At 41.8% G+C, this 12,590-nt stretch overlaps 1 protein-coding gene across 2 annotated transcripts in view; it reads left to right on the top strand.

The window, feature by feature from the left end:
* Window positions 1-12,590, top strand: part of TRABD2A (TraB domain containing 2A) — a 100,208-nt gene that overhangs the window by 49,672 nt on the left and 37,946 nt on the right. For both annotated transcript variants that reach the window (XR_008447944.1, XM_054055272.1), the window contains exons 5-6: window positions 6,538-6,628; window positions 10,754-11,005. Coding sequence is in view for 1 of the 2 variants with exons in the window: in XM_054055272.1 (XP_053911247.1) it covers window positions 6,538-6,628; window positions 10,754-11,005 (343 nt within the window). In the remaining variant the exon portion in view is untranslated. The remainder of the gene's footprint in view (window positions 1-6,537; window positions 6,629-10,753; window positions 11,006-12,590) is intronic.

Here is a 12,590-nt window from a genome sequence, read left to right on the forward strand (position 1 = left end):
TGGGGCCATCTTAATGGTCCCTAGGCACAAAAGGCTTGCAGATTGCCTGCTTGCTGCTTCTGTCTCTGGAATGCAGCATCACTTTTGCCTCTTTGGGTGGGAGGAAAGGCTTTTACCTCTGTAATCTGAGAACTTGAGATACAACCCAGCAGCTTTGAGACTGTTTTCCTTAGTAGCTTCTTTGAGTCTGCAGAATGCTAATGAAAGGATTTATTAGAACAGCCACCCACAGAAGGGGATAGATAATGTTGCGTGGAGACAGAACCCACACGCAAAGCCCCAGGGTTCAGATGAAGGACATTCCTCACAAAATACCTGACACAAGAAATGAGGAAATATTTGCATTTCTACATTAGAGGCAGAAACCTCTGTTCCAATACAACTGTCAAAATCAACCCGGTCAAACAACTGTGTGCTTTTTATGCTCAGATACTGACTGTTAGGTGACCATCAGTTTCTTATCTGTGGGGTTTACCCATTGCTACTTTTAATGGGCAGCTACAGTAGGAAAATTTCCATCTTACAATATATGTTATAAGCTAGTGAGATTTCAAGTCCGTGATACCTTTTTTTGGAAAGGAAGCAGTGCTGTAGAATGGGAGCAGGTCCAGTGACAGAGGTGGCTGTGAGTACTGTTGTTCAGACAAAGCACTGATATATCCCTCTCTTACTGGCAGCATAGTGGTGTATGCCGGTATAGACACTTGCAGGTCTCCTTGCCTGATGAGCCTCAGGTTTCTACAGTGGAAGACTCTCAGTATTGGGTGTAGATGGACACCCAGTGGGTAGGACTGCCTGAACAGAAGCTGTTTCCTTGCACTTTTTACAAAATAAGCAATATAGGATTGTAAACTTTTTCCTTATGTTCACTTTCTATAAATTTGGCCTTATGATCAATGGAAAAGTTCTTACTAGCTTCAGCTTGTATAATTATCAAGAGGGTTGACCCTGCCCAAAGGTAAAAGTGGGAATCCACAAGACCAAAAAATACATTTAAGAAACCTAGTTTATGACAGAACCTGGTAGATGAGAGGGTCTTGTTGTCTTTCACAAGAAAAATAAAAGCCTTCTTCTTGGCTTATGCAAATTGTAACTTCATGTGCTTCTTTTTCTGTGGTATTAGGCAATTTATCTCAAGTTTTGCAAGGTCTTCATCATCAACTATTTTGAGAAGGATTTCGTATTTACATGATTCTGTTACAAACAAATGTCGAAAATGAATCCTTGTAATTCCATATAGGTAAGTTAATTAGCAAAGTACATCACTCTTAAAGAGATAGAAGGGGTTTTTTTTGTTTCCTCTTGAGTGAATACGGCTTTGAGGCACTTTAAGTCTCTCCATGTGTGATGAAAATATTTTCTTGGGCCAGAGAATGCCACTGTTCTACAATCCTTCCCACCAGATTTTGCTCTTTGGTTTGAGAGTGGTGAATCCACTAAGAATCTATACTGAAAAAGAGATTTGAATGAAATCACATTTTTTTGAAGATAAACACTTGTCTTGGTCTCTTGTGGAGTAAAACCTGAAGTTCAATGTTTATGGAGTAATATTTCATCTCACACGTAATCACAGGAAGAGGTATGTTTGGAAGTGTGCAGTCTCAAAAAATTGGAGAACATGGGAGGGCTGCTTGCAGGAAATTTGACTTACATGAATGCGGAAGTATTGTAACACAACATCCTTAATATTCCTGCATTTAATGTGAATTCAGAGATTAAGTTGACTTATAATGCCCTTATGGCCACGTCCATCACCTTCAGTTTTTGTCATTTCCTTCTCATGGCAGCATTAAATTTGTGAGAGTACCATGCTCTTGCTCCTTTGGTTTGTATTGTGGTACCTGAGCTTTTCCTGACTTGGAAATGCTGATAAAAGCAAGATTTACTATTTTTAATGTTACATATTTTCTGTTTGAGAAGCTATTTTAACTTAGGTGGCAAATCGGGAATCTCAGCTACTTTATCAATGGCCACTGTTTTCATTATGGTGTTTGGATTATCTAATGTAACTGCACAGGATTATCTAATGTAACTGTAAATTCCTCCATCTAATTCTGGGAGAAGTGTGAGCTTACCTGACCTGGGTGCACAGTGATTGTACTAGGAAACAGTATCTTTCGTTTGAACAATGTATACAGAAAGCACATATCTGAATGAAACAAATCCATCAGTTGATCACATCACCCACCTTCATTCTTTTGCTTTGGATCGTACTAAATACTTTGTTTAGCTTATTTTCCTCTGTAATTTTACCAACTGAGTTAAAGTGGCTGCATTTTCTGCATCCCAACACATACTTAAAGTGTATAATTTTGTATGTGTGTGAGGCAAAGTTATGAAATTTGCACCTGGATTTCTGAGGACTTAGTATAGATTTCTTCAAGGGTAGTCGGCTGGAGATGTTTGCCACTGATTGTGTTGATTTATCTGGGAAGTTCCCTGTTGCAAACAAAGGTTAGTAGTAACTTGGTTGAACAAAGTTGAGCTTTGTTCTTGCTGTGATATTACTGATTTCCATCAGGCTTGCCAAGCCCCGCCAGTAAGATATGATGAGGGTTATCTTTCTCTGCTCGCTTAGTACTAAGTATAGGAGCACAGTGAGGTCATCTTGTGAATATGTGTGAAAAATGGACATTGCCTGTCACTCACAGAGCAGGAGCTGTCCTTTATCCTTATGCCAAAAGGTTAAACCAAGCAGAGATTTTGGGATAGGGAGGAGCAGCCTTTCTTCAACAAGTTTGCTTCTGCTTCACTCATTTCTGCTTCTTTTGGGGGATAACAAACCATGGAGTGCGATGAAGAAAATCCCTCTGTAAGAATTCTTGTTTGTGGGGATACTCTGGGCAGAGGTACCACAGGAGTACTTTCTCTGTTTCCCTTCTTAGTCGTATCCTAAAAACTGTTGTCTTCCAGAAGTGCATTTTACTTTCATCAGATACCTCATGTCAACAAGGATCAGTATATCCACCTCATGAACTGATGAATGCTGAAGTGATCTGGACCTGTAGGAGGAGTAGGATGTCTGGTTTGCAGTTTGGTTGTCATCTAATTAAATGATTTAAGGTAGTACTCTGCCTTCTTTAGGTCATTGGCTGTATCTGGCATACGCTGAACTTTTCAGCTCTTCACTGCAGATAGCTGTTCCTGCTCCCTAGGCCATCAGGAATTCTCCTTTACTTGTGTTTGCTTCTTCTTAGGGAGCACTGGCAGTTTTGTACTCTTCTCCATGCATTTATTGGCTCACAGACTGCTACTGGAGGACACTTTGAGTACTGAAAATGTGAGAGAAAAACCCTGTCATGGGAGGCATATAAAGAGGGATGAGCTGTTAGGATTTGCTAAAGCTTCTCTTTTTTAATTAGTGAGCTGCATAGTCAGCAGCCTCATGTCATGCCTTTTTTACAGGCCAGTAACTTTAGGCCAGGCACCTACAGGTGTCCTACTCACATTTCTGGGGCATTTTATGTGAATTTATCTATATGATTCTTGGAAACAGTCTAAGAAGAATGATAGCAGATGATCTGTGCCATGGGCATTTCCAGGAAGTTTCTAAAGTAATTGATGTTTCTGGGGCAGATGAGAAGTGCCATCTTTCTATTAAGGAAAACACAGAAAACGAAGGATTATGTGGCTTGGACGTTTCCCTTTACATGACTCTAAGTAAAGGCCAAGGAAATTTGTGTATCAGCCTGGAACTGTGCATTTTGTTGAAATTCAGAGGGGAACATAGTTTTCTTCAGTCTTACAATATCACTTTGTAAGAAAAATAAAATGTCAGGAACAGAAATAGAGCTTCTGTTTTGCACTATTTTCGTGTTCATTTCACTGAATGCAAAAAATCTTCACCCTTGCTGTAGCTCCAATTTGGGTTTAGGAGCCTCTGCTGAAACCCACAATCCGAGCACAGTTATCTAGATGAAAACACCTCTGTGTGCACTGGCAGTAGAAGCTGCAAGCAGGAGACATGGATTTCATGGCAACTGCAGTAGCTTGTGTTCTGCAAGATTGACTGTTGCTACCAAGGAACGTCAGGAGTGCTCAATGCATGTCCAAGTGCGTGAACTAGTCTGCTAGCACACGTTACTCAGAAAGCATTGTCTTAATGTATTGCTGGTTGCAGTCCCTGCATGCCATCTCCTTTCAGTACAGATTAAAGGCTGGGGTCTTCCTTAGTCTCCAGTAGAGTGCATGACTGAACTGGTGCATACAACAACTTCTCAGTTTCTCTTTGAGCTCAAACACAGAAGAGTAGAGATTCATGGCTCCCCACCCCCTGCCAAAATAAACTGACTTCTCAAAGGCTTCTCTTCACCTAGTGGTATGAGGATAATGCAAGGCTGCATACAGAAGGAAAAGAGCAGGATTTCTGATGGGACTAGAACCAGAGTTGTCTTTTGAGGGGACACTTAAGAGTTTTAGGCTAAAATAGAAAACAGGTGAAAGAGGCCTACTCCCTGTCATGTAACTTGCTAAGTTACGTGATGCTAAGTCTCCCTTGCAGGGAGTCTCCCTTGCAGCATAGTTACTTGATCTTATACCTTGGAGTGAATCTTCATGATGTTTTACAGTTGCTGTTGATGAACAGGTCTCTCTCACACCACCAATCTCTTTCTATGATGGTTCCCAGAAGAGAGACAGAAGTGCTGACTCTAAAGAGGCTCCTGATGGAGTCCTGTACTTAAGACCTTCTGTATTTTTGTTTTTAATTTTGCAACTACATCAGGTTGAGCCTGTAGGTCCTCTGGGCCCCCGACCTGCTCTGTCTGCTGAAGTATGCATGGCCTACCTTTTTGGATAGCAGACACCGACATCTCCAAATCCTTTTATGTCCCTGGCCTTAGTGACTCCTGTTCAATTCCATCTTGTGAACAATTGGATATCGCATACCTGTTTCTATTTGTAGCCATTTGTTTTACATATATCTATTCATTTAGCCTGTTCTCTTTTGCCCAATGTTAACACACCATTTTTGTTTCGTATGCAGACATAACTAATTGCATCAGCAACAATGGGCAAACATTCCCTGTGAAAGCCTGTATACATGACTGATAAAAGATAGTCTTATTACTCCATCAAATTAAAAAGATTAAGTCCTATCTTCAGGAAATCACTTAAGCAGGTTGACTGATTAAAATGGGATTAATCTATGTGGTACAGTAATTTCCTACTTGCCGGTCTAAATCACAGTTCTGAGCATGGGTAACTGAAGATTGACATAGAGTAGTGTGTTTGATGGTGTGGTGTGGGCTGCTATTCAGTAGCTCACTCTTGAAATGCATGAGGCTGTAAGGTCTTAAACTGGCACAATTATTTCAACACTGTAGATTGCCCTATAGTTTGCTTGTCTTGTCCCTTTCCTCCTCGAGGACTTGGATTAAGAAAACATGAGTTCATGAGCCATTTACTGGTGTGGCATGAGAAATTCACATTTTGTGGTCCTATTCATTGAATCTGTTTTGGAGTGAAAAATCATAAATACCTTGTGTTTAGTCCCCTGTTAATCTTGTCATTGGTGGACTTCCCTTTCTATCTCCATGCTTTTCCTGGCTATTAGAACAATTTTGATTATTTTATTCCCATGTATTTATGAAGAATCCTAACAGAAAACAGTTTTTCTGAACTTATTTCTTATTTTTTAGTACTGCTTACATCTGTGGAGGCAAGGGAGCACTCTAAGTCATTTTCTCAAGCCTAATTTTAATTCATGTAGGCTGTGAAATGAAGAAAATTTTTCAAGAAAGCTAGATCTGTGAGGGACTGTGCAAGACCTCTGTTGTCCATCTGCTCAGCAGCTTTGTCTTGTGAGGTGTTAAGATGAGATATTTGATGTCAATCAGGCTACTGACCATACAGTCCTTCAGGAATATCTCTTGCACCCTTTGAGTAGCCATTTATTCATGGGCTGAACAGCCACCACATGTGTCTGAAAATGCTAGGTACCTAAGTCCTGAAACTTTTTTAAACACAACTGGAGTTTCTGACCCTAGTGGCTTATACCAAAGGAACGAAAAAGGTTCATTTAAGTCCTTGGCTTTCGAGCTATTTTCCATTCTCTGCAGCTGGATGATTGTTAATAATTTAAAAATGCTTACTGATGTTCACTGACATCTCAGGTAGTGCCCTTATGGTGCCAGAGGATGTTAAAGTAATGTATGTACTGTGACCAGATTCAGATTTGGTTTGCACCACCACCATTTGTAGTCTTGGTGCTGCTTCTGAACAAACGACTTCCAACTTAATCTCTTACTGCCCCAAGAAATCCACAGTGGCCTGATAATGCAACAACTTGCAGGATCAGAGTAATTTCAATCACCTCTGTGTTTTAGAAAGGCAGAATGTGGTAACTGAGGTGATCTGGGGAAAAGTCAGCAATCGTTTTGAGAGATCCTGTGTTTCTGGTGCGTACTGGTGGAAAGTGATAAAGCACTACCTGCCCTGAGTGCAGCACGCCTCCTGTCACGAGGATGGATTTTGTTGTTGTTCTTACACTTTCCCTGTGCTCCTTTTGTTCTGATGTAATTTTTCCCTTAATTGCAGGTCACTTTATGGGCAACAACACAGTGATTGATGTTTTGAAGAGAGAAGGATACAAAGTAGAACACACTCCAGCTGGACAAGACATCAACAAGTAATGCGTGTTTTTATTTAGCTGAGCAACCATTGGGAAGGGTGGTTTTGTAAAGAATCACAGACAGGTAGTGGCAGCTGAAACTATGCCAAAACACTGAGCTGGGCTCCCTCTCTTCTCCCTAGCACTTTGATTTTGTCTTCCATGAACTAGTTTGGAAACAGGGTTTTGTTTGTTTTGCATTTTCGGTGTTTTGTTGGAGGGGTGGGGGTGGTGGAGGGAATGGTGTTGATTGTTTGGTGTTCATTTTGATAAAATAAAAATATTTTCCCCTGTAGGTTTTTTTTTTAACTCTTAAACTAAAAGCCATAGAGTATACATGCTTGATTCATCAGACCTGGATGCTGTCTCATACTACATAGGCTAGCAGGCTCCTCCTTCCTCCTTTTTAAGTATTTGACTGCCCTGCCTTTTAAACTTCTGCTTCTCTTACACTGCTGGTTTTGATTCATCTTGATTGCTCTCTCTCAGTCTGGAATCTGACTGCCAGAGTCCACCCAGCCCCTTTTCAAGCTGTCTCCGTGACTGATTGCTTTCATGTCCCCTGCTCTCTTCTGTGTTTTTAAGCCAAGGTATTTGCTTCATCTTGCAGCTGTCCTTTGGGATATACCTTTGCTGCCTCTTTTTATCTTTCACTGGATACTTTTTATCCATCTCCATGGTTTCAGTAACTACAGAATGGTACTCCTCCACACACTGCTGAGAACTACATGTGTTCTTGACTCACTTCCTTCTGCACTTGTTGCCACCGTAAGTGCCAGTAGTGGAGTGTGGAGGCAGGAGAGTGCTGCAGGAGAAGTCAGACATCACTCAGACAGATCTGACCTAGTAGCTAGTTTATTGAGTTATAATCAGTGAATTTAAGTATGTAAAACATTTAATAAGAACAGATGGATTGGTGCCCAGCACTATTCACTGTGCTTAAAGTTAGTGTGGAATACAAAGAACATAGCTTAAACTTACTAGACAAGTCTTGGATGTTTCACACATGAAAAAAATGTCGCACACCAATCCATTGATATCTGGTGTCAGGAAGGGGATCTCTCAGCCTCAAGGGATAACTTTGAGAGACATCACAACTCAAGGGGAGATCGCCTACTTGCAGCCAGCTACTGTGGAGGCCCTGATGGTTACAGATATTTGTAGTGTAAGGTAGTTGATTTGTAGTAGGGTTTCCTGATGAATTAATGCAGTTTTGGATGCTTATCAGCCCAGTTTCCGGCCAAACTGTTTTCTGTGGGGATTTTTGTGTTTGGTGCCGAGGAGTTCTCACTGATAGCCTCACACAATAGATTTAACTTAGTCAGGCCTGGTTGCTGAGCATCTGCTGGGACCCAGGTTGGTTCAAACAGAAGGAGGTCATCTGTCACAGAAGGCTCCTTCATGCCATGCAAGGAAGGCAAAAGAGATGCTCCAACTGATGTGCAAAAGCATGATTCCGTAAAACACAACCATGCAGCAGCACAAAGGACAATTTATAAATAGTGCTGAAAGTTCAATCAAGTTCCTATTATTTTGGGCTTTAACCATTGTTCCTCATTTTAGAGTGCATATATAATGTAAAATATTCATCATATAATCACAGCCTTAGTTAAGGTACTTCCTGACTTCTCCTTCAGCAGCCCTGCTGAGAGAGGGAACTGGCCTTGGAGAAGAAAGATATGAAAGATGTGCTTTTGCACCTGTATGCATTTTCCTGTGGTTGCTCAGTCATTCCTTGGAAGAATTACCTGCAGAAAGTGTGGCAAAGAAGGTTATGTATATGACCGTCTGCTCTTAATAGTGTTATGATGCTTCAGGTAGCAGAAAAATGTTTGGCCTTGCCGTATGGAAGTCATCCTCTCTATCCTGTCTGCACCTGTAGCAGTGCCAAGCTTCATCATGGCATGACTGTGAGTTTGGTAGGGTAGGCTGCAGGCAGCAAGACACTCCTGATTTACAAGAGACAGCTGGTGCCTGTGACTTTCACAAATAAGGTGCAGACACAGTGAAGAGAAATTGAAGAAAAGGGAACCATAAGTAAAGGACCTTCAGAGAGATCAAATCATGTCACAGGAGACAACTCGGGGGAAATGGGCATTCTGTAAGGTGGAGTTAAAGAGTGGGTGATGTGAAGATGTTATGAAGGAGAACGGAATGGTCATGATACTTCAGAGGTAATAAAATGCGAGTGTGACAATCACAAGGATATTAAAAGCGATCAACAGCCCAAGACCAGTCTCTGTCACATAAAGTTCACCAAGTCATCAGTCTGTGATTTTCCTTGCAGGAAATATTCTCTTCATTTTGTGTGTACTCTCCCTGTCATGTTCCAGCGTAGAACTTCATTTCTCCTTCTCCAGGATGGTCCCTCTTTATTTTCCATTATAGAGATGTGCTCACAATGATGGGCTAGCTTGAAAATTACATCTGAGCTGAAACACATCTCCTTTCGGACCTCCTCCTTTTGATGTCATTGCAAGGCAGAAAGGAAACTTGCTATAGTTCTGTAAAGGTTTCACTGGTTCAAGACAGGATTCTGCACAGTGATCTGTGGTTTTCTGTTACCTTTCTGAATTTCAGCTCAAGCCAGTCTATCTCCGGCTTGTTCTTGTTACAGAAGACTGCTGCTTCTCTTTTTTTTATGAAGTGTCCATAAAGATCAGTAAGATATTTGTGTCGTGCTACATGTATCTACAGTGTGGATTGAGTTTGTGAGTTTGTCTAAGATGCTTGTGAACCGGCATAGAAGGAGGATACCTTTGTTCCAAACAGTAATAAGTGTGGACCAGCAAAGCCATGAGTGGATAGGAGACTGCAGACTGCCTAGCTTGGAATATAGATGAGAAAATGTAGCTTGCTTTAAATAAAATGAAACAGAGCTTGAGTAGTCAGAGTGGAGCTGATTTTTTCTTCAGTATTCACCTTCACACAAAGCTGAGTAAGCATAGCCCTTAGAGCTTTTCAGGAGGTTCAACTGAGTGGCCCTTTGGGCTTCCAAGGTTTTCCTTGGAGAGAGTTTGTGCATGCACACAGTCTCACTTGCTGGAGCTGCTTTGAAATTCCAGGCAATGCTACCAGCCTAATACAGGCCTTGTGCATCCTGAAAGTGAAAGGCCTGACTCCTACTCCCTCTTAAAGTGCTATAAATGTGTGCAAAGCTCACCCCTGTGTTGTGGGAAAGCTGCAATTGCTCAGCCTACTCTGCTCCGTGTGGACCTCCATACTTGTCTAATACAACCCTTTAAGCCAAACATTTCATGGTCCTTGGTGTGCTTATTTGAGTGGCAGGACAGCATTATCTACTTTTGGAGATCAGCATGGAAGCAGTAGATGCTTACATTAGAGTTTAATGCCACAACAGTGTGTTGAGCTCCGGTCTTTTATGTGTCAGGTGTGTCCCCTCACCTGATGTTTTATAAATGCTATGCATTCAGTGCTCTGTACCATATCGCTTTATGAGACAGAAAAAGAGATGATGGTGAACTTAGCAATGCCACAGCTAGTCTGCTTCCATTTGCTACAGACTAGATGGCCCAAAGGATTTCTGAATATTGAGCCATTTCCTTCAAAGATGGTCATTTGCAAGATTTATTTCCTCAACCATAACCACAATAACTACTGAGTGGCTGGCTCATTACTTACTTTCTCCACAAGTGAGAGCTGTTGATCTAGGACTGGCTCCTTCAGCTGGTGTGCCTGAGTTATCTTGGCCTTGCCTCTTTCCCCTGCCCCTCAATGGCTCTGGGCAGAAATTTCTGACAGGAATATTCAGGTCTGCGTTCTGCAGTATGTCAGACTAGAGGAAGAGTGTGGTTTATCCTCCTATGACTTTGAGGGTCATTCCTTTTTTTGCTTCTTTCTAGATACACAAAGTCATTCCGAACAGTTATTCTACCCTGAGCCAGACTGCATTCTTTCCTCAGCTCCAGATTACATCTTTTCCAAAGCTTTTTTCATTAAAGAGGACTATTTGAATCAGAATATTGACTTAAGGAAGGGGGCAAGAATACAAGGCAGAGAGATAAGTGTATAGCCAATATGTCAGGGAGAAACACCTGGTTTATATGTGCTTTGATGATATCTATACCAGGATTCAGTCTCAAAGCCATTTCACATACTGTCTGTGTTCCCTCCTTCTTCCAGCAGAAAAACCCCCAAAACCTTGTTAGCCTTTTCATCATCACCAGCACACAGCCCCTGTGTCACATCCCAGGAGCTCCCGCTGCCACTGCACACCCGGAAGGAGGAGGAGGAAGAGCTCCTGCCTCACCTACTGCTCCCTGATGGCATTGATGTGCGGGAGAGGGTAGACAAGAAATACAAAAAGAAGAAGAAACAGCAGAAGAAGCAAAGAATGCGACAGTTTAACGACCTCTGGGTTCGCCTTGGAGAAAGGTAGCTAACTGCTGGGGAGGGAGGAGGGTTTGTCATGCAATTCATTTAAACTGATTAATCCAGTATGCCATATTCCTGCAGGGGCTGGATAGATGCTTCTCCTTTCATTGTGATTTTTGCTGAAACATTTACTTAAGGCTGTTTGTGCTTTCTGTGACAAAACAGCTTCTTCCACATGATTTGGTTTCTGGAAAATTAGGCATAATAAAAGTGAAAGCCTTGTCTAGACAACTTTGCATTTGGGCTTAAAGGCTTGTGAGCGTATGGTGGTCCTCTTGATCACAGAAGGCTGGGTCCAGTGGTAGATAGTAGACATCAAAGCCTTGGACCTTTACCCAAGAGCTGCTGCGTATGTGGAAACTATCATATCTGGCATATGTGCTCCTTGCATTTGGACAATATTTATGCAGTACTTCCAGTCTCTGTATTCTTCCAGTCTTAAAAAGCATGTGAGTCCCATGACATTACTGAAGATCTGGACAGGGAGATGACAACCTAATGGGTGATGGAGTTAATATAAAAAATCGAGTTTGTTGTGGGGCAAATTTTCACAAACACCCCCTAGTTTTCACCCAGGAGACCATACCTACAAGAACTACAGCAGCCTGCAAAAAAAGCCAACTTCCTCTCTCTAGCTATACTTAGGCCTGTGGGTGAATGTGTAGCTTAATGTTTCCCTCTTGTCAGGTAACACACAGACCTGAGTCTGTTATCTTTTGTTCTTTGTGTCTCTATCATCCTCAGGTTGGAAGCATTTTATTTTTGTAGTTCTGTAAATAACCAGACAGGTGAGGACGATGGAGAAAAGCCAGCAGTTCTTGAAATGAAGCCCCTACTTTCTTTTCTTTTTTTTTTCATCTTGATCTGAAGAATATTTTTTCCTGCCTCTCAAGGAACTGAGTATATCAGGGTTCTCCCATGCCTCTCCTGTCGCATCTCTGTGTCCCAGCTGTACTGCTGCTTTGAGTAATACATTGCTTAGGCTGCCTGAAAGCAGATGCAGCAGCTATGGTTTTGGTTCCAAGCAGTCAGCCATTGTCAGACTTTTTAGACCAGATTCCTTTTCCCCTTTTCTAGAATGGTTTTGTGCTCTCTCTCTGCTCCTACTTCCAACCTAAATGTGAGTAGTTTGGCGTGTAAGTGAGACAAATGCACATGGAAGTTTGCGTGCTTACTGACAGATCTACACACAGTTTAAGGTTCACCAGTAAACAAATCCTTACGTTGATCACATTTGATTTTGTATTTTAGTGTATCACTTAACTTTCTTTTAATGTAGTTGATACGAGCTGTATGTGCATGGGATTTTGGAGCTTCTGTTGATACTCTGCTTAGTTGGAAAGCTAAAGAATGATTTGGAGTCCTTATCATCTCAATTTCCCACCCTGCCTGCACACTGACATGTTCAGTTTTTCATACAGCTGTTCACGTGAAGCTCACGGGAGTGAGCGGGAGCTCTGATGCGAGATTTGCAGGCACTTGCAGCATCAGTGCCTTCAGAAGAAGAGGGATGATGGGAGGATGTGCTATTGTGACTAAATAAGAGGTGCTTTAGGGCAGCATACTGGATTGCAGGTATTGCAAG

This window comes from Cuculus canorus, chromosome Z, assembly GCF_017976375.1.
Source record: "Cuculus canorus isolate bCucCan1 chromosome Z, bCucCan1.pri, whole genome shotgun sequence".
NCBI classification, from domain to species: domain Eukaryota; kingdom Metazoa; phylum Chordata; class Aves; order Cuculiformes; family Cuculidae; genus Cuculus; species Cuculus canorus.